The sequence below is a fragment of the Somniosus microcephalus genome, chromosome 19 (assembly GCF_052327205.1).
Source record: "Somniosus microcephalus isolate GS21.2 chromosome 19, FLI_Smic_1.0, whole genome shotgun sequence".
Taxonomy (NCBI): Eukaryota; Metazoa; Chordata; class Chondrichthyes; order Squaliformes; family Somniosidae; genus Somniosus; species Somniosus microcephalus.
The window spans coordinates 62,959,614-62,982,453 of record NC_141005.1 but is presented as its reverse complement, the minus strand read 5'-3'; the positions used below and the strand labels follow the sequence as shown (position 1 = coordinate 62,982,453).

Genomic DNA, 22,840 nt, shown 5'->3' with positions numbered 1-22,840 from the left:
AATGGCGGAGCAGGCTCGAAGGGCCAAGTGGCCTAATCCTGCTCCTATTTCTTATGTTCTTATGTCCAGCAAACTACAGCACTGCTCCACCCCGGTAAGTGACATTCTGATTAGTGCAATAAAGCTAAAACTGTTTGGATGATGCTAAATTGTTCCTTTGGCCTAGGCTTCAGATGTGGCAGGGAGCCGTGAACTGTGCAAAGGGGAAGATACGAATGAATGTAACGGTGCCATTGTAATGCAGTGTTGGGCAGGTGCATTCTCTACATGTTGGTTTTTCAACCTTGGCTGTACTGTTCTGCAAGGTTGGTGAGCAGAACATCTTTGCTGCATGGAAAGTCAAATGAGAGATATTCCAGGGCCAGTCTCGTGAACCTCTGACAGGCTATCTAGTCGTATTTGGCAGAGACCCGTGAGCAGGTTGCCAGACTGCCTTCTCAGTGAGGGATGGTGTAGAGAAAGGGGAATAATATTTTATAAGTGGATAAATCCCCAGGCCCGGATGAAATGTATCTCAGGCTGTTAAGCGAAGCAAAAGAGGAAATAGCAGAGGCCCTGACCATCATTTTTCAATCCTCTCTGGCTTCAGGTGTGGTGCTGGAGGACAGGAGGACTGCTAATGTGGTACCCTTGTTTAAAAAGGGAGAAAAGAATAAACCGAGTAATTACAGGCCGGTCAGCCTAACCTCGGTGGTGGGAAAATTAGAATTCTTAAGGACAGGATAAAAATCTTCATTTAGAAAGACATGGATTAATCAAGGATAGTCAGCACTGATTTGTTAAGGGAAGATCGTGTCTGATAAACTTGATTGGATTTTTTGAGGAGGTAACAAGGGGGGTAGATGAGGGTAGTGCGTTTGATGTAGTGTATATGGATTTTAGCAAGGCTTTTGATAAGGTACCACATGGCAGACTGATCACAAAGTTAAACGCCCATGGGATCCAGGGCAAAGTGTCAAGTTGGATTCAAAACTGGCTCGGAGACAGGAAGCAGAGGGTAATGGTTGATGGGTGTTTTTGTGGCTGGAAGGCTGTTTCCAGTGGGGTTCCGCAGGGCTCAGTACTAGGTCCCTTGCTTTTTGTGGTTTATATCAATGATCTAGACTTGAATATAGGGAGTATGATTAAGAAGTATGCAGATGATACTAAAATTGGCTGTGTGGTTGATACTAAAGAAGGAAGCTGTAGACTGCAGGAAGATATCAATAAATTGGTCAGGTGGGCAGAACAGTGGCAATGGAATTAAATCCGGAGAAGTGTGAGGTAATGCATTTGGGGAGAGCTAACAAGGAAAGAGAATACACATTAAATGGTAGGACACTGAGAAATGTAGAGGAACAAAGGGACTTTGGAGTGCATGTCCACAGATCCCTGAAGGTAGCAGGCCAGGTAGATAAGGTGGTTAAGGCGGCATACGGAATGCTTGCCTTTATTAGCTGTGGCATAGAATACAAGAGCAGGGGGGTTATGCTTCAACTGTATAAAACGCTAGTTAGGCCTCAGCTGGAGTACTGCGTGCAGTTCTGGTCACCACGTTACAGGAAAGATGTGATTGCACTAGAGAGGGTACAGAGGAGATTTACAAGGATGTTGCCGGGAGTAGAGAATCTTAGCTATGAGGAAAGACTGGATAGGCTGGGTCTGTTTTCCTTAGAACAGAGGAGGCTGAGGGGAGACCTTATTGAGGTGTATAAAATGATGAGGGGCATAGGTAAAGTGGATAGAAAGGACCTATTTCCCTTAGCAGAGGGGTCAAAAACCAGGGGGCACAGATTTAAAATAATTGGTGGAAGGTTTAGAGGAGATTTGAGGGGAGATTTCTTCACCCAGAGGGTTGTGGGGGTCTGGAACTCACTGCCTGAAAGGGTGGTAGAGGCAGGAACCCTAGCCACATTTAAAAAGTACTTGAATGTGCACATGGGATGCTCTAACCTGCAGGGCTGCGGCCCAAGAGCTGGGAAGTGGGATTAGGCTGGATAGCTCGTTGTTGGCTGGAGTGGACACGATGGGCCAAAATGGCCTCCTTCCGTGCTGTAACTTTCTATGATTAAAAAGAGGGTGACTTGGTAGCATAATTTAATAAGGGGGAAATCATAATTTAATAAGGGGGAAATCATTTACAAAGAGGAAGGCATGGTATGTGTGCACATGGCTGTTCAGTGATGGGGAATGTTTGCACTGCAATGTTCCCACATGATGGCTCTTGGCCAGTTGTCAGGACAGGTGCTGAGTAAAAGTGAAGTACGTCCCACAAGGAAAGGTTGCCTGCCTGCTGTTCCAGTTGAAGGAGATGAATTGTGCAACAAGGAGTGGGAGAAGTCTTCCAAAAAATGAATGAAATAAATGTTAATTTAATTAGGAATAGTAGCTGGAACTACTTCTGTGGGTTGAGGACGGTAAGGAATCGGTTCTGTGGGTCGGTCTCTACAAACCAGCACTGTTTCCCTTTACAGGCACCTCTCCAAGGATAGAAGTGAACATCAAAGGGAGATCAAAAAGCTGGAAAATGAAATCCACCAACTGCCAATGGTAAACTTTTGATTTCACTGAAACGTACTCCGTTTGCCTCACTTATACCATCCAAATGGTACGTTAGGATCGTCTCATGGGGGATTATGGGGAGCATAAAGGAAAATTCAGGAATAGTCAATTTTGCACCATTTTCTTCCTGCTATTTCCCCTTCTCCCCAGTGATTTTTTTGCGCATACAAGATGTTCGAGCTGGGGAAAAGAACATGCTCCATTTCGGGCATCTAGGAGCACTGTACATCAGGTACAGCATGATCTGATGCAGAATATAACTCCCTCTGCCCCAACAATGTGTCTCAGTTCCAAACTGCACCAGGGTGCCATTCTTCCATTTCCCACACCAATTCTCTGAGTGAACATGCCAATTTAGAAACAATTTGAGTGGCCTTCTAGGAACTGGTTTGAGACTCACCCAATTCATTTCACTTAGGATTCTTACAGCCAGTAGATAATAAGGACTGGTCTCATGAATATGGGCTGAACCCAGGTCTCAGATGTGTAAGATCAGTGTGACTTGTGCCACCTAATCCTTTCTAGTTTTTCCTGATTTTGCAACTCTGCCTTGTGCCCACTCAGGCAGACATGTGGGGCTGGCACATTGTTTTATATTGGTTTTGAAAGGTGATAACAATCTCCATGTAGTAACACCAGGATGGGGGCATGCATTCACAGCCAGTGAAAATCTCAAGTTTTTCAAACGGTGAGCCAACCAGGCATCCTTTGTTTGAGATTTAGTTGGCTGACCCTGTGTGTCTGGTAACCTGAGCCTCTAACTGTCCGTGAAGTCATGCACCTGGACGTTTGTCAGCAGTTTGTCAGATTCAGACATCAAAGGAAAAATATGATTTCCTGTAATCTATAAGTGTAGCTTTTACTTAAAAACCTACGGATCCTGCACCAAAATTGCCTATACTCCCAGCACTGAAGCTCCATGCTGATATTTTGAATTGGAACCATTTACCCTATACCCCTTGACCTTCAGTGGCCACTCTAAATCACCAGTGAGAGCACTGCTGGAAGGTCCCACACAATAATTAGTCCAGAACAAGTCACAGTTAAGTAACGATGATCACTTACGAGGAACTTACTAGATAACAAGTATCAGTGCGCATCTCCAATCCTTCCACTTGTTTATCCCTGCAACACCAATTCATCTTTTCTTGAACCCATCGTTTCTTCCATCTCCAATCCATCAGTCCATCTGTTTCCATCGCCAATCCTCCAGTCCATCTCCCCCACTTTACAATCCTGCAGCATCTTTGTTCTCTATCTCTAATCTAAGTGATTCCCTTGCTTAATTTCTAACCCTTCATTGTTTTTTCAGGAAAGACAGGCAAAAAGGAAAAGGAGGTGGGGTAGCATTGCTGGTTAAAGAGATTAACACAATTGTAAGGAAGGATATTAGCTCTGACGATGTGGAATCTGTATGAGTAGAGCTGAGAAATACCAAGGGGCAGAAAACGTTAGTGGGAGTTGTATACAGACCCCCAAACAGGAATGCTGAGGTTGGGGCTGGCATTAAACGGGAAATTAGGGCACAGCAGTTATCATGGGTGACTTTAATCTACATATAGATTGGGCTAACCAAATTAGTAACAATACTGTGGAGGAGGAATTCCTGGAGTGTATACAGGATGGTTTCCTGGACCAATATGTCGAGGAACCAACTAGAGATCAGGCCATCTTAGACTGGGTATTATGTAATGAGAAAGGATTAATTAGCAATCTTGTGCGAGGCCCCTTGGGGCGGAGCGATCATGATATGATCGAATTCTTCATTAAGATGGAGAGTGAAGTAGTTGACTCAGACTTAGGGTCCTGAATTTAAATAAAGGAAACTACGATGGTATGAGGCGCGAGTTGGCTAGGATGGATTGGGGAACGTTACGTAAAGGGTTGACAGTGGATAGGCAATGGCAAACATTTAAAGATCGCATGGATGAACTACAGGATTTGTTCATCCCTGTTTGGCATAAAAATAAAACAAAAAAGGTGACTCAACCGTGGCTAACAAGGGAAATTAGGGATAGCATAAGATCTAAGGAGAGGACATATAAATTGGCCAGAAAAAGCAGCAAACCTGAGGATTGGGAGCAGTTTAGGATTCAGCAAAGGAGGACAAAGGGATTAATTAAGAGGAGGAAAATAGAGTACGAGAGGAAGCTTGCTGGGGACATTAAAAACTGACTGTAAAAGCTTCTATAGATATGTGAAGAGAAAAAGATTGGTGAAGTCAAGCGTACGTCCCTTGCAGTCAGAATCGGGGGAATTTATAATGGGGGAACAAAGAAATGGCAGACCAATTAAATACATACTTTGGTTCTGTCTTCACAAAGGAGGACACAAATAACCTCCCAGAGATGTCGGGGAAGATAGGGTCTAATGAGAGGGAGGAACTGAATGAAATCAGTATTTGTAGGGAAATGGTTAGGGAAATTGACGGGATTGAAGGCCGATAAATCCCCAGGGCCTGATAATCTACATCCTAGGGTACTTAAGGAAGTGGCCCTAGAAATAGTAGATGCATTGCTGGTCATCTTCCAAAATTCTATAGACTCTGGAACAGTTCCCATGAATTGGAGGGTAGCTAATGTAACCCCACTATTCAAAAAAGGTGGTAGAGAGAAAACGGGGAATTATAGACCAGTAAGCCTGACATCAGTAGTGGGGAAAATGCTACAGTCCATTATAAAAGATGTAATAGCAGAGCACTTGGAAACAGTGACAGGATTGGACAAAGTCAACATGGATTTACAAAAGGTAAATCATGCTTGACTAATCTACTGGAATTTTTTGAGGATGTAACTGGTAGAATAGATAAGGGAGAACCAGTGGATGTGATGTATTTGGACTTTCAGAAGGCTTTTGATAAGGTCCCGCATAAGAGATTAGCGTGTAAAGTTAAAGCACATGGGATTGGGGGTAAGGTACTGACTTGGATAGAGAACTGGTTGGCAGACAGGAAGCAAAGAGTTGGAATAAACGGGTCTTTTTCCGAGTGGCAGGCAGTGACTAGTGGGGTAGCGCAGTGATCGGTGCTAGGACCCCAGTTATTCACAATATATTTTAATGATCTAGACAAAGGAACTAGATGTATATCTCTAAGTTTGCAAACGACACAAAGCTGGGTGGGCGTGTGTGCTGTGAGGAGGATGCCGAGAAACTCCAGTATGATTTGGACAGGTTGGGTGATTGGGTAGATGCAGTATAATGTGGATAAATGCGAGGTTATCCACTTTGGTGGCAAAAACAGGAAGGCAGATTATTATCTGAATGGCAATAGATTGGGAGACGGGGAAGTGCAACGAGACCTGGGTGTCCTTGTGCACCAGTCGCTGAAGGTAAGCATGCAGGTGCAGCAGGCGGTTAAGAAGGCAAATGGTATGTTGGCCTTCATAGCAAGAGGATTCGAGTACAGGAGCAAGGATGTCTTGTTGCAGTTGTACAGGGCCTTGGTAAGACCACACCTTGAGTATTGTGTGCAGTTTTGGTCGCCTTACCGGAGGAAGGACGTTCTTGCCGTGGAAGGAGTGCAGCAAAGATTCACCAGACTGATACCTGGGATGGCAGGAATGACGTATGAGGAGAGATTGGGTCGATTGGGCTTATATTCGCTGGAGTTTAGAAGAATGAGAGGGGATCTCATTGAAAGTTATAAAATTCTAACAGACTAGATGCAGGAAGGATAATCCCAATGGCGGGGAGTCCAGAACCAGGGGTCACAGTCTAAAGATAAGGGATAAGCCATTTAGGACAGAGATGAGGAATTTCTTCACCCAGAGAGTGGTGAACCTGTGGAATTCTCTGCCACACAAGGCAGTTGAGGCCAATTCATTAAATATATTCAAGAAGGAGTTAGATATATTTCTTAATGCTAAAGGGATCAAGGGATATGGGGAGAAGGCAGGGACAGGGTACTGAGTTTGGATGATCAGCCATGATCTCATTAAATGGCGGAGCAGGCTCGAGGGGCCGAATGGCCTACTCCTGCTCCTATCTTAGATAGTCTGTGATGTAGGGTATACTTTATCTCTTTTTAGGATTAATTTCATTAACTTAAGGTTCCAACAAGTTTTACAATATATGAAGTCTAATCAGATGAGTTCAAATAACGCTCCTCGGTGAGTTGGCAGTAACATTTCAACCACCCATCCTGATAAGACAGGAGCTCTCCCCACCCACCCCCGCCCCCCCAGAATAGTATGCAACGTAATTGATTGCATGCATATAATTACTGAGTCATCAGTAACACAGTGGATTTTAATTGCATACTGGCTTTGTGTACATATTCATTTATTGAAGGTAAGAGAGGACAGTGATGGAGAATATAACATTTTCTATTTAAAAGCCAGTGATGGTGTTGAGTATAATTCACATGCATCGTTGAGTTCACCCTTTGTTACCCCAACGTATACCTTTTCCCTCACACGCAAGTGCCTTTTTAATTTCCCATACAAATGGAATCAGTTAAGAGATCGCTGTATAAAAGTGGCTTTAACCCCAACCCATAATCCTAAAAGTTTACCAATTTCCCAAAATTATTCTAATCCCTAACTGGAAATACTGTTCAGCAAATTGGACCATTGATCATCAGTTTCTTTGTGACTTGGTGAAGCTGCTATACTCCTGCACCAGGACACGTCTGAAGGCTGAGCCCATGTGAATTACAGCATTATGGTGGTCTGGCAATAGGTCCTCAGTATGAAGTGGTAATTTTCATACAGGCCTTCGGTGTACATTTCCCTCCACTCCAACTCCTCAAGGGGAACCAGAAAGGAGCAGAAATGAGGATAGAGAAATATAAACAGCAGTAAAATTAGAAATATCCCAAAAATTGCAGGGACCAGATTGAGGAAAATAGCAAAAGTGACGAAGGAGGTATTTAATTGTATGTACATCAATATCCGTAGTGTAATGAATCAGGTTGGTGAGCTGCAGGCACAAATTGCTACATGGGAATTATGACGTGGTTGCATTAACAGAGACACGGCTCAAACAAGGCCAGGAATGGGTTCTTAATATTTCTGGCTACCAAGTATTCAGGAATGATTTTTTTTTTTTTTTATTCGTTCATGTGATGTGGGCGTCGCTGGCAAGGCCAGCATTTATTGCCCATCTCTAATTGCCCTCGAGAAGGTGGTGGTGAGCCGCCGCCTTGAACTGCTGCAGTCCATGTGGTGAAGGTACTGCCACAGTGCTGTTAGGGAGGGAGCTCCAGGATTTTGACCCAGTGATGATGAAGGATCGTCGATATATTTCCAAGTCAGGATGGTGTGTGACTTGGAGGGGAACTTGGAGGTGGTGGTGTTCCCATGCGCCTGCTGCCCTTGTCCTTCTAGGTGGAAGAGATTGCGGGTTTGGAAGGTGCTGCCGAAGAAGCCTTGGCGAGTTGCTGCAGTGCATCTTGTAGATGGTACACACTGCAACCACGGTGCACCAGTGGTGGAGGGAGTGAATGTTTAAGGTGGTCTTGGCGGAACCCAAACTGGGCATCTGTGAGCAAGTTATTGGTAAATGCCGCTTGATAGCACTGTCGATGATGCCTTCCATCACTTTGCTGATGATTGAGAGTAGACTGATGGGGCGGTAATTGGCTGGATTGGATTTGTCCTGCTTTTTATGGACAGGACATACCTGGGCAGTTTTCCACATTGTCGGATAGATACCAGTGTTGTAGCTGTACTGGAACAGCTTGGCTAGAGGTGCGGCTAGTTCTGGAGCACAAGCCTTCAGCACGATAGCCGGGATGTTGTTGGGGCCCACAGCCTTTGCTGTATCCAGTGAGCTCAGCCATTTCTTGATATCACGTGGAGTGAATCGAATTGGCTGAAGACTAGCTCCTGTGGTGGTGGGGATCTCAGGAGGAGGTTGATATGGATCATCCACTCGGCCCTTCTGGCTGAAGATGGTTGCAAACACTTCAGCCTTGTCTTTTCCACTCACGTGCTGGGCTCTACCATCATTGAGGATGGGGATATTCATGGAGCCTCCTCCTCCCGTTAGTTGTTTAATGGTCCACCACCATTAATGACTGGGTGTGGCAGGACTTTGATCTGATCTGTTGATTGTGGGATTGCTTAGCCCTGGCTATAGCATGCTGCTTAACATGCATGTAGTCCTGTGTTGCAGCTTCCCCAGGTTGGCACCTCATTTTTAGGTACACCTGGTGCTGCTCCTGGCATGCTCTTATTGGACCAGGGTTGGTCCCCTGGCTTGATGGTAATGGTAGTGAGGGATATGTCGGGCCATGAGGTTACCAGATTGTGGTGAAATACAATTCTGCTGCTGCCTCATGGATGCCCAGTTTTGAGCTGCTAGATCTGTGGTGGTACCACACAACACGATGGCGGGTGTCCTCCTCAGTGTGACATGTGCACAGGAGAACCTTCATGGGGTCCACAATCAATGTTGAGGACTCCAAGGGCCACTCCTTCCCGACTGTATTCCACTGTGCCGCCACCCCTGCAGGGATAGTGATGGAGTTTCATAGCGGTTTGTTACAACTGAGTCAACCACATTGCTGTGTCACATATAGGCAAGGATGGCAGATTTCCTTCCCTAAACCAGATGGGTTTTTACAACAATCTGAGTTTCATGGTTACCATTACTGATTTATTTAAGTAACTGCATTTAAATTCCCCAGCTGCCGTGGTGGGATTTGAACTCGCGTCTCTGGATTATTAGCCCAGTGACGTTACCACTATGATACCGTTCCTGTAGATAGAGAAGGATTGATTAAGAATGATGTTGCAGTTCTGAAAAGAAAGGATTTACTAGATGTAACAAAGGCGTGTAACAAAAATAGATTAGTAATATTAGGAGACTTTAATTATCCTTATATAGACTGGGACTGCTAAGGGTAGGGAAGGAAAGGAATTTCTGATATATTGATTAAGTTCTCCTGTGCATATATGTCTCCAGTTCAACAAGGAAGCAGAATTGGATCTGGTTCTGGGAAATGAAATAGGGCAAGTGGAGTGTGTTACAGTAGGAGTTCATCTAGCTAATAGTGACCACAACATAATTTGATTTAAAGTAATTATGGAAAGAGACCAGAAAATATCGAAGGTAAAAATGTTCAACTGGGGAATATTTAAGGGGGGACGTAGCACAGGTAGATTGGAAAAGGCGATTGCAGGGTAAAGCAGTAACAGAGCAATGGAGGACATTCAGGGAAGAGATAGTTCAGGTACAAACTAGGCATATTCCTTTGAAGGGAAAAGGTAGAGCATCCAAAGCTAATGCACCCTGGATGTCAAAAGGAAATAAAAGTTAAAACAAAACAGAAAAAGGAGGCTTATAAACAAATGTCAGGAGCAAGATTCAGTTAATAACCAGGAAGATTATGGAAAGTACAGGAGGGACTTGAAAAAGTTAATTCGGGAGGCAAAGAAAGGTTACAAGAAAGGTTTAGCAGGCAACATTAAATTGAACCCTAAACCTTTTTATAAAGTGTAAGTGGTTAGCTAGGGAAAAAGTTCAGGCCTGTTAATGACCCAAAGGGAAATCTTCATGTAGAGGCAGAGGACATGGCAAAAGTATTAAATGAGTATATTGTATCTGTCTTCACAAAGGAAGTGGATGACGTGAAGGTTACATTAAAAGAGAGGGAAGTTATGGATCGGATAATAATAGATAAAGATGCACTAAACAGATTAGCATTACTGAAAGTTGGTAAGTCACCTGGTCCCGATGGAATGTATCCTGGGTGGCTGAAAGAAGCAACGGTCGAAATATCAGAGGCATTGGTCACAATCTTTCAATTGTCATTGGATACAGGAGTAGTGCCGGAGGACTGAAGGGTTGCTAATGTTATACCACTATTCAAGAAAGGGGAGAGGGATAAACCAGGAAACTACAGGCCAGTCAGCCCAATGTCAGTGGTGGGGAAGTTATTAGAAACCATTATCGGGGACAAAATAAACTTTCATTTGGAAAGGCATGGGTTAATCAAGGAGAACCAGTAATGGATTTGTTAAATGCAAATCGTGTCTGTCTAACTTGATTGAATTGTTTGATGAGGAACAGAGAAGGTTAATCAAGGTAGTGCAGTAGATGTTATACACATGGACTTTCGGAAGGCATGCGACAAAGTGCCACACAGGAGGCTTATTAAGATGGAAGCCTATGGAATTAAGAAAGTGGCGGTAAGGATACAACATTGGCTCAATGACAGGAAGCAAAGCGGGGTGGTGGATGGATATTTTTCAGGGTGTTCCCCAAGGGTCAGTTTTAGGTCCAGTACTCTCTTCAATTTTTATAAACGACCTAGACGCGCGTGTAGGGAAGCAGCATTATAAAGTTTGCAGATGATATGAAAATTGGCAAAGTAGTAGATCGTGATGAGGATAGTTATAGGCTTCAGGATAACAGAGACAGGATGGTGAAATGGACAGAAGCATGGCAGATGGATTTCAATGTGGAGAAGTGTGAATTGATGCACTTTGGGAGGACTAATATAGAAAGACAGTATACTATAAACAGCACGATTTTGAAAAGTGTAGATAAGCAGAGAGACCTTGGTGTCCATATACACAAATGTTTAAAGGTGGAATAGAATATAAAAACAGAGATCATGCTAGAACTTTATAAATCACTGGTTAGGCCTCAGCTGGAGTATTGTGGACAATTCTGGGCACCACACTTCAGGAAAGATGTAAAGGCCTTAGAAAGGGTGCAGAGGAGGTTTACCTGGATGTTACCAGGGATGAGAGACTTCAGTTATGAGGAGGTTGGAAAAGTAGGACTGTTCTCCTTGGAACAGAGAAGGTGAAGAGGTGACCTAATGGAGGTTGTCAAGATGATGAGAGGTTTTGATAGAGTAGAGAAAGAAAAACTATTCCCTCTCGAGTGGGTCAATAACCAGAGCTCATAGATTCAAAATCATTGGTAAAAGATCTCGAGGAGAGATGACATGAAATCTTTTAGGTGCAGAAGGCAGTTTAGCTTTAAGAGCTGGACACTGCCTCGTATGTAATGATTTTTAATGGGGTTTTTTCTGAAGACAGTTGTGCTTTAAGGGCTCAAGACTGATTTCTAAAATGACAGCCTTGCTTTAAGAGAATGCAGCTTCGTCCCAGGGAAGCGACATTGGGCCCCCTGCTGAGCACACAGCCTGAAGCAGCGTGTTCGGTGCTGGGCTGAGCACTAAAATCATTCACATCAGCAGGCAGTACCAAAATAAGGGGCCGCGGTGCCACTGCCCATTTTCTAGTCCTGAGTGCCCACTGCCTCAGATATATATTGACATCGATACAGATACACACGTGGCAAAGTCAACCAGAATTATATGGCACTGAGTATGGGTGTGTGTTTGTATTCCTTAAAGGAACACAGTGAAACTTCTCATTTGCGGTCTGCTTCCACCCCATCAATGGCTTCCTCTGCAGTGGTCTCGTTCAGACAGCAGAATTTTGGGACGCTGAAGTTGCTCCGACACTTGCAGAGCCGTGTGAAGCAACTCCGAGCAGAAAACATAATCTACCACGGAGCCAGCCTAGAGGATGTGAGCACTCTGCACGCCGAGGCTGGCAGCTCATACAGAGAGATGGTGAGTAGGTTACATGAGCAGTTGGACAATACACTGATACAGGACTGGCAGAGAGATGACGACCAGCAGGACATTTAACTAAAGGCGACTCGTACAGCAATGGCAAGCAGGATACTGCACTGACTTGGGGGCTGGCGTCGAGGCCAGGACTTTCCTCTCAGGCAGCAATGCTGATGAAAGTCTGGTGGGGCAGGACTTCCACCCGCCAGTTTGACTTGCCGGTAACTGTGGCGACCTTTTTGGGTCAGCCTCCATTTAAATATTGCCATCCACACCTCGTGGTGGTGCTACATGCGCTTGGCATCTTACCACTGGCGGAGGATTGACTGATGGACAGACTTGGCATAATCTGTTCTTTTAATTAAAACCTTTACTTGTTCCTCTCCTCTCCCCAGAGCCGAGTGACACCAGAAAGATCGTTCTCGTGCTTCGCGGGAAAGGCGAGCAGAAAGTGATGTTTGTAAACCCCTCGTGACCCGCGCTGGGCCACACCTTGAGCAGGGCCATCGCTGAACGAGACCTGCCGGCTTCTGTCAGTGCACCTGGCCCAACGGACAGAGCTTCTCATTGAGCTCGAGCGCAGTCACACTGTGGGCAGCTGGACAGTGTCGCACACTGATGATGTCACGACCTGATTGTGCACTGTCCCAAGGAATACTAAGGCATGCTGTTGTAAGTTTGTATAAGGGGGATGGCCAATTGTGTGTATCTGCTTAGTACAAGTTTAATTCTGCTCAGAATGACATTGCAAATCTTATGTCCAGTATAACGAGAACTTCTCTCTTTTTCACTTTTTAAGTATCTCCCCAAAGCCACCATTAAAGCTGTTCAACCTCCATACCTCCAACTGGAATTGGGATCTAATGCTGAGCTCCAGTCTGGAGGAGAGAAGCTGATTCAGGTCAGGCAGGCAATATAGTCTGGGTTTTTTTCCCTTCTCTCTTGGGCTTGCTTGAGAACTAGTAGGAAGGGGGGAAGCCAGGGAAGAAAGCAGCATTTCACTTGGCTTGATCCACTTGCAGAGTGAGATTGTATGTAATCTGCGACCTTTGCCAGTCTATTACAGTGCCACCTGAAGGTATATCCTGGGCCCAGGTAGCAATCCATCCTGCTAACCTATTGCAGGTAGTGTTGATCATGAGCAAAACTACTGTATCTGTATAATATTAAAGTGAGGAATGTCAACTCAAGATTTTCTACAATTGTAACTGTATTTGAATATACATTAAAATCAGTTATTTAATATTGATTTCCTTATTCCTTCACCAAAGAACAGTGCAGCTGTCCCATTGCTCACAGTTATACTGAATAAGCCTTGCATTTGGATTAACAGAAGCTTTAAAACTGAACTGATTCAACCTGTTATGATGGGCTTACCCACAAGTCTGAAATTGGATGGGGGCAGGATTCTAATATTTTTGATGCTGGTGAAAATTAGTTGAAAGCCTTAATAACTATTAAGGGGGCGGGAGAGACTATGAAGGGAGATGTGTGGTGAGGGATACAAGGAAGTGATCAGATATGGCTTTATCTGTGATTGAGACGATGGAAATAGAGAGGCCACTGGCGATGGCAAGATTGACAGAGTAGCCATGAATATGGGTAGGAGAGTTTATATAGAGGGAGAGAATAAGGGAGGACAGGAGGGCAGTGAACCGAGAGGACAAAGCAAGTTGAAATCACCAAGTATGAGGAGGCGCTTGGTGCAGAGGCTGAGTGAGGATATCGCAGTGAGATACTTGCCGCGGGGCTTGGGTAGGCAATAGAGAACGAGGATTTTAAGGGAGAGTTGAGGGTTGGAACAGGGTGAGGTGCTCAAAGGAGGAGCTACCAGAGTAGAGGAAAAAAACAAACAAGGGGGAGAAATTTATTATAACCCCGTTTGGGGCACTAAAACTTCAAAATCAGAAAAATTAGCACCAGGCGCTAATGATAGGCTCCCGCGAAATTCAGTTGTAGCATTCCAAGAGGGAAGGGGAGCACGAGATCAAGTGCTAACCACTGCTCTTAGTGCTAAAATCGGAGCACGATAATTTGCAGTGCATTCCAGAGGCTGTTTTCCTTGCTTAAAGGGAAGGGACAATACTGCACCAGAAACTATTTGTCAGCACTGCAGTCTTGCAAGGCGACTGCCAATACAGCCCCAAACATCGTCACAAAGTGGAGGGCTTGGACATCCTGCAACAATGAAAGAGTGAAAACTTTGCACAGGCACCAGACTGGTGCAAATAATAACGGTGCAGCGATCTGAAAAGTATTCCCTTTAATTACCGCTCCCGAAGCAGCCATCCGACTTCAGAACGCCTCCTCTTGCTGGCATTGTCCGCGCGAGGCGATAATGCAGGGGCGAAAGTCAATTTCACATCCGGGGCACTACGCACTTGATGACATCTATGAGCCACTAGAAGCCCAGGTGGTAAGAGTTCGTGTCAGCGCTAAACCAGCACTGAAGTTTGCGGGCGTCGCTGCGCCCAGTCGCTAACCCCTTCGTGCCATTAGTGCACCCGCCAGCTGCTAACAGGAGGCGCAAACAATCCAAATTTTGCAGCCAAGCAATTCGGTGCATCTCGTCCATGTCGGCGTTTAGAACTATTTGCTGATGTGGAGAGTAATCACATTTATCCACACTCTTCCCCTATCTCTTCAACCTCTTTTCCTTCATTTCCCCCAATCCAACCTAATCTTGAATGTTGACATAGGCTGGGAATTTCCTCGGTGCTAATCCTGCTACGCGCATAAACAGCGTTTCTGGTGCACTGCCAGTGAAGCTACAGCAGTAGAGCAGGAGCAGTTCCAAGAAAAATGTTCTGCCTCAACCACTAACCTTGCAAGCGAATTCCACATCCTCTCACAACTCTGTGTAAAGAAGTTTCACCTGTATCAGAGATGTTTGAAACTGAGCCACAGGAGGAGATAGCAGGCCAGATGACCAAAAAGCTTGATCAAAGAGGTAGGTTTTAATGAACATCTTAAAAGAGGAGAGGTAGAGAGACGAAGAGGTTTAAGGAGGGAATTCCAGAACTTGGGGCCTAGGCAGCTGAAGGCACGGCCACAAATGGTGGAGCGATTAAAATCGGAGACGCACAAGAGGCCAGAATTGCAAGAGCGCAGAGATCTCAAAGGCATGTAGGGCTGGAGGAGGCTAGAGATAGGGTAAGGCCATGGTGGGATTTGAAAACAAGGATGAGGATTTTAAAATTGAGGCGTTGTAGAACTGGGAGCCAGTGAAAGTCAGCAAGTACAGGGGTGATGATAATCCCACACTAATTTTAAGGCCAATCAGAATGTTAGTGAAAAGCAAATGACTATGTGACTTTAAAGTGCTGCTTTCAGTGTGCAGTGTGGAAAGTTAAGTGAAAGCACCATCGTCGGTATAGAAACACAACGGCAACAAAGTTGGGTCAGTCCTGTACCAATCCAGTACAGGTTGAGCGTCCCAAATCCGGAGTTCCAGAATTCGGGACGATTGGTGGCAGGGGTCTGGAATCCGTAAAATGTTCTGGAATCCGGACACCCTGAGGGAGGCTTACCAAAAACCAGAAATAGCGCAACCTGGGCCCAGGCATTTCCGGACTCGGCACGTGTTTCTGATGTCCGAAGTCCGGAAATATCGCAACCTGGGCTCGGGCATTTTCGGACATCAGAAACACGTTCCGAAGTCCGGGAAAACCGGCTCGGCCTCGGTCCCGAGGTTGCCGGATTCGGGACGCTCAACCTGTACTGCCTAAATTATGTCCTCAAATCTCTGGAATGGGACTTGAACCCACAACCTTCTGACTCAAAAACTGAGTGCTACCGCTGAGCCCAGACTTACACAATCCTATCTGCTACTTTAAGGGACAGAAAATGGGAGTGTTTAGTATATTCGAGGAGGGGAATCAAAGGTCAGGGAGCAATTTGCGAGGAGGAAACCGAAGCTGGGAGAAACTCTGATTCCACCAGTAACTCACTGAAATTACAGCAATAACTAATAGTACTACTAGGAACACTCAGATTCCCCTCTTAATGAACAGAAATAGAATAACTCACTGCATCTATGACTACTAGTTACATATGGACTAATGCCCCAATATCCTAGCTCTAATTAGTAGTCATCTTATAATCTACTGATATTCACCTTGTAACTACAAACAGAACCCCTTGCACTGCACAAGATGCTGTCAAACAATGCTACTTTTAACAAACTCCATCTCTCTCCCTATCTCTTTGGACTCTGGTTTGGTTTGGATTCAGGTTGCGTGTGAAGGCGAGAGCTCTGCACTGGTAGCCTCATTCAGAGCCAATCTGTACTTGGACTTCACATAACACTGGCTGCCATAGACTGACCTGAACCAAACAGAGAGATCACACAAAGGGTAGTGGGCTCGGTGTTTGGGGCACTTCTCACAGGGCTTAGCTCAGCCCCAACATTTCTAAACCACTCCCTGGGCTCGGACTCAATAAAGGAGAGTTTTCATAGAATGATAGAAATTACAGCACAAGAGGCCATTCGGCCCTCTGCGCCAGTGCTGGCGATCTCTCCTGCAACCCCATTCCCCTCATCCTGTTCTGTTCCTTCTTTTCAATGACTTAACCCATTCACTTTTAAATGATGATCTAGTCTCGGTCTCAGTAGGCACTTGTGGAGAAACATCTCAGTCTAACAGCCCTCTGCAAAAACCTTCACTCTCCCTCGGTTCTTTCAATGAGAATCCATAGCCGGTCCCATTTCCGGTCAACTAAGCGAAAGCCTGTGGGGCTAGCTAACATCATTAAGCCAGAGGTTTCTCTGCAGCAGCAACTGGTGACGTCACAGAACTGGGCGGGGGGTGGGGAACGGGGTTGCTGCTATGGCGAGAAATTTAAAGGACAGTTTTCCTGGGCTGCTAACAGCAGTGCTTGGGAGATTCATGCCCCAATCTGGAAAAGTTGGCAACCCTAATTAGATAGGGGGAGAGCATAGTTCCTTCTATGTCTTCACCACATCTCAAAGCAATTTACAGGCAATTACTTTTGGAATGCAGTCAATGTTGTTTTGTAGGTAAACAGGGCTGCAGCTTTAGACAGTAAGGTTCTACAATGAGATAAATGATTAACCAATCATTTTTAGTGGTGTTGATTGCAGAATACATTTTGGCCAAGACCCCAAAAGAAATTCTTTGTTCTCCTTCGAATAGTACTGTGGGATCTTTTACCTCTTCCCCCACCTGAACAGACGTGCAGGGCCTTGCTTTAACATCGCAGGAGAGAAACAGCACTGCCACCACTGCGGCACTCTCAGTACTACTGAGGTGTCAGCCTAGATTATAGGATCTAGTGCTGAAATAGAATCTTCTGACTCGAGGTAAATGTGTCACCACAAGTAAGGCCTGTGTCTCCAAATTACATCCAAAGACCAGCAGAGGAAGTACTCATGTTGCTTAGTAAATGAAAGCTTCATTACTTTTTTTTGTTATTCGTTCCGGGATGTGGGTTTCACTAGCAAGGCCAGCAGTTATTCCCTATCTCTAGTTGCCCTCGAGAAGGTGGTGGTGAGTCGCCTTCTTGAACCGCTGCAGTCCGTGTGGTGAAGGTACTCCCACAGTGCTGTTAGGGAGGGAGTGCCAGGATTTTGACCCAGCGATAATGAAGGAACGGCGATATACTTCCAAGTCAGGATGGTGTGTAATTGGAGGGGTACTTGCAGGTGGTGTTCCCATGCACCTGCTGCCCTTGTCCTAGTTGGTAGAGGTGCTGCCGAAGAAGCCTTGGCAAGTTGCTGCAGTGCATCTTGTAGATGGTACACACTGCAGCCACGGTGTGCCAGTGGTAGCGGGAGTGAATGTTGAAGGTGGAGGATGAGGTGCCAACCAAGCGGGCTGCTTTGTCCTGGATGGTGTTGAGCTTCTTGAGTGTTGTTGGAGCTGCACTCATCCAGGCAAGTGGAGAGTATTCCATCACACAGAAACATAGAAGATAGGAGCAGGAGTAGGCCATTCGGCCCCTCGAGCCTGCTCCGCCATTCAATGAGATCATGGCTGATCATCCAAATTCAGTACCCTGTCCCTGCCTTCTCCCCATATCCCTTTAGCCTTAAGAAATATATCCAACTCCTTCTTGAATATATTTAATGAACTGGCCTCCACCGCCCTCCATGGCAGAGAATTCCACAGGTTCACCGCTCTCTGGGTGAAGAAATTCCTCCACATCTCAGTCCTAAATGGCTTACCCCTTATCCTTAGACTATGACCCCTGGTTCTGGACTCTCCGGGTATCAGAAACATCCTTCCTGCATCTAGTCTGTCCAGGCCTGACAGAACTTTATAGGTTTCGATGAGATCCCCTCTCAATCTTCTAAACTCCAGTGACTTTAGGCCCAATCGACACAATCTCTCCTCATACGTCATTCTTGCCATCCTAGGTATCAGCCTGGTGAATCTTCGCTGCACTCCCTCCATGGCAAGAACATCCTTCCTCAGATAAGGCGACCAAAACTGCACACAATACTCAAGGTGCGGTCTCACCAAGGCCCTGTACAACTGCAGCATGACATCCTTGTTCCTGTACTTGAACCCTCTTGCTACGAAGGCCAACATACCATTTGCCTTCTTAACCACCTGCTGCACCTGCATGCTTACCTTCAGCGACTGGTGCACAAGAACACCCAGGTCTCTTTGCACTTCCCCTTCTCCCAATCTATTGCCATTCAAATAATAATCTCCCTTCCTGTTTTTGCCACCAAGGTGGATAACCTCACATTTATCCACATTATAGTGCATTTGCCATGTTTCTGCCCAATCACCCAACCTGTCCAAATCGTACTGGAGTTTCACGACATCCTCCTCACAGCATACCCTCCCACCCAGCTTTGTGTCGTCTGCAAATTTGGAGATATTACATCCAATTCCCTCGTCCAGATCATTAATATATAGTGAACAGCTGGGGTCCTAGGACCGATCCTTGCGGTACCCCACTAGTCACTGCCTGCCACTCGGAAAACGACCCGTTTATTCCAACTCTTTGCTTTCTATCTGCCAACCAGTTCTCTATCCGAGTCAATACCTTGCCCCCAATCCCATGTGCCTTAATTTTGCACGCTAATCTCTTATGCGGGACCTTATCGAAAGCCTTCTGAAAGTCCAAATACACCACATCCACTGGTTCTCCCATATCTATTTTACCAGTTACATCCTCAAAAAATGCCAGTAGATTAGTCAAGCACGATTTACCTTTTGTAAATCCATGTTGACTTTGTCCGATCCGGTCACTGCTTTCCAAGTGCTCTGCTATTACATCTTTTATAATGGACTCTAGCATTTTCCCCACTACCGATGTCAGGCTTACCAGTCTATAATTCCCCGCTTTTTCTCTACCACCTTTTTTGAATAGTGGGGTAACATTAGCTACCCTCCAATCCATGGGTACTGTTCCAGAGTCTATCGAGTTCTGGAAGATGACCAGCAATGCATCTACTATCTCCAGGGCCACTTCCTTAAGTACCTTAGGATGTAGATTATCAGGCCCTGGGGATTTATCGGCCTTCAATCCCGTCAACTTCCCCAACACCATTTCCCTACAAATACTGATTTCTTTCAGTTCCTCCCTCTCATTAGTCCCTATGTTCCCCGACATCTCTGGGAGGTTATTTGTGTCCTCCTTTGTGAAGACAGAACCAAAATATGTATTTAATTGGTCCGCCATTTCTTTGTTCCCCATTATAAATTCCCCTGATTCTGACTGTAAGGGACCTACGCTTGACTTCACCAATCTTTTTCTCTTCACATATCTATAAAAGCTTTTACAGTCAGTTTTTATGTTCCCTGCAAGCTTACTTTCATAATCTATTTCCCCCCTCTTAATTAATCCCTTTGTCCTCCTTTGCTGAATCCTAAACTGCTCCCAATCCTCAGGTTTGCTGCTTTTTTTGGCCAGTTTATATGTCCTCACTTTGGATCTTATGTTATCCCTAATTTCCCTTGTTAGCCACGGTTGAGTCACCTTTTTTGATTTATTTTTATGCCAAACTGGGATAAACAAATTCTGTAATTCATCCATGCGATCTTTGAATGTTTGCCATTGCCTATTCACCGTCAACCCTTTGAGTGACATTACCCAATCAATCCTACCCAACTCGCGCCTCATACCATCATAGTTCCCTTTATTTAAATTCAGGACCTTAGTCTCTGAGTCAACTACTTCACTCTCCATCTTAATGAAGAATTCTATCATATTATGATCGCTCCGACCCAAGGGGCCTCGCACAAGATTGCTAATTAATCCTTTCTCACTGTATAATACCCAGTCTAAGATGGCCTGATCCCTAGTTGGTTCCTCAACATATTGGTCCAGGAAACCATCCCGTATACACTCCAGGAATTCCTCCTCCACAGTATTGTTACTAATTTGGTTAGCCTAATCTATATGTAGATTAAAGTCACCATGATGACTGCTGTGCCCTTATTTCACGCTTCTCTAATTTCCCTTTTAATGCCATCCCCAACCTCTGCATTACTGTTTGGGGGTCTATACACCACTCCCACGAATGTTTTCTGCCCTTTGGTATTTCTCAGTTCTACCCATACAGATTCCACATCATCAGAGCTAATATCTTTCCTTACAATTGTTAATCCCCTCTTTAACCAGCAATGCTACCCCACCTCCTTTTCCTTTTTGCCTATCTTTCCTGAATAGTGAATACCCCTGGATGTTGAGTTCCCAGCCTTGGACCCCTGGAGCCATGTTTCCGTAATCCCAATCATATCATATTCATTTACCTCTATTTGCGCTGCTAATTCATCCACCTTATTACGATTGCTCCTTGCATTAAGACACAAAGCCTTCAGGCTTGTTTTTTTAATGCTCTTAGACCTTTTAGAATTATTATTTACTGTGGCCATGTTTGTTTTAAACCATTGATTTCTCTGATTGTTTTTCTCCTTCCTGTCTTTTGCTTCTATCCTTGTTTCCCCTTCCTGTCTTTTGCTTCTATCCTTGTTTCCCTTTCCTTTGTCTCCCTGATCAGGTTCCCAACCCCTTGCCATTTTAGTTTAAACCCTCCCCCACAGCACTAGCAAACACTCCCCCAAGGGCATCGGTCCCGGTCCTGGCCAGGTGCAGACCATCTGGTTTGTACTGGTCCCACCTCCCCCAGAACCGGTTCCAATGTCCTAGGAATTTGAATCCCTCCCCCTTGCACCATTCCTCTAGCCACGTATTCATTTGAAGTATCCTTTTATTTCTACTCTGACCAGCACGTGGCACTGGTAGCAATCCTGAGATTACTACCTTTGAGGTCCTGTTTTTTAATTTACCTCCACATGGTCGTCAGGGACACAGGAAGTGTCCCTGCTTTCCCACATAGTGCAGGAGGAGCAAACTACGGGGCTGAGCTGTCCTGACATGACTTACCCTTTACTTCCTTTAAATTAAGTTAAATTTTTGGTTACCAGCAGTCCCCGCTACACCTCAGAGCTTAAACTATAAACCAGAGTTTAAGTTTGGAAAAAAAAGGAGAAATACTCACCAACCAATCACTTACCTGCTTTCTGGTGACGTCACACTTTGATTACTTTTTACCTCTCTCCCGCTGCTGAATTGGTAAGCCTCGCTGCTGCCGCTTTTATGCCTCGCTTGCTCCACACCCAGGTCCACCGCTGCCGCCACTTTTATGCCTCGCCTCGCTGCTCACTCCACACCCAGGTCCGCCACTGTGGTCGGGCCTCGCTGCTGCCGCCGCTTTTATGCCTCGCTCCTCACTCCACACCCAGGTCCGCCGCTGTGGTCGGGCCTCGCTCACTCCTCACTCCACACCCAGGTCTGCCGCTGTGGTCGGGCCTCGCTGGCTCCTCACTCCACACTTCTTACTTGTGCCTTGTAGATGGTGCAAAGGAGTCAGGAGGTGAGACACTCGCCGCAGAATACCCAGCCTCTGACCTGCTCTTGTTGCCACAGTATTTGTGGCTGGTCCAGTTAAGTTTCTGGTCAATGGTGACCCCCAGGATGTTGTTGGGGGATTCGGCGATGGTAATGTCATGGGGAAGTGGTTAGACTCTCGCTTGTTGGAGATAGTCATTGTCTGGCACTTGTGTGGCGCAAATGTTACTTGCCACTCATCACCCAAGCCTGAAATTCGTCCAAGTTTTACTGCATGCAGGCATGAACTGCTTAATTTTCTGGGGAGTTGCAAATGCAACTGAATACTGTGCAATCATCAGCGAACATTCCCACTTCTGACCTTATGATGGAGGAAAGATCATTGATGAAGCAGCTGAAGATGGTTGGGCCTAGGACACTGCCCTGAGGAACTCCTGCAGCGATGTCCTGGGGCTGAGATGATTGACCAACAACCACAACCATCTTCCTTTGTGCTAGGTATGACTCCAGCCAGTGGAGAGTTCCCCCCCCCCTGATTTCCATTGACTTCAATTTTACTAGGGTCATCTGCATGAGTTATTACTCATTCTACTCATCCAGATTTATTCGCAAGTGAACGGTGTTTGAATTTAGAATGATTATTGAGATTTGCTGCTTTTGCACTCCCACCAATTGGGAGGGTGGGGGGGGGGCAAAGAGTAGCAAATTATGCCTCCCCTCACCCCATAGCTTGCGATTTTCCATCCATTCCAGCCCAATCTCAAAAACAACAGAAAATGCTGGAAATACTCATCAGGTCAGGCAAAGAGAAACAGAGTTAACGCTTCAGGTCGACGACCTTTCGTCAGAACTGGAAAAAGTTAGAGATGTAACAGATTTTAAGCAAGTGCAGAGGCAAAGGGGGGAGGGGAGGAAAGAACAAAAGGGAAG

General features: G+C 45.4%; 2 protein-coding genes across 9 annotated transcripts in view; one reads left to right on the top strand and one right to left on the bottom strand.

The window, feature by feature from the left end:
• The window catches only part of LOC147104526 (uncharacterized), a 127,260-nt gene extending 113,952 nt beyond the window's left edge, over positions 1-13,308 (top strand). For 3 of the 5 annotated variants that reach the window (XM_085961892.1, XM_085961890.1, XM_085961889.1), the window contains 3 exons: positions 2,454-2,529; positions 11,858-12,079; positions 12,475-13,308. In XM_085961892.1, the coding sequence (XP_085818018.1) occupies positions 2,454-2,529; positions 11,858-12,079; positions 12,475-12,534 (358 nt within the window). In that variant the 3' untranslated portion in view covers positions 12,535-13,308. Of the gene's footprint in view, positions 1-2,453; positions 2,530-11,857; positions 12,080-12,474 lie in introns of those variants that run through there. The other 2 variants (XM_085961891.1, XM_085961893.1) reach the window with 2 other exon arrangements.
• The window catches only part of LOC147104525 (coiled-coil domain-containing protein 117-like), a 73,659-nt gene that overhangs the window by 15,465 nt on the left and 35,354 nt on the right, over positions 1-22,840 (bottom strand). The gene's annotated exons all lie outside the window — the stretch shown is intronic.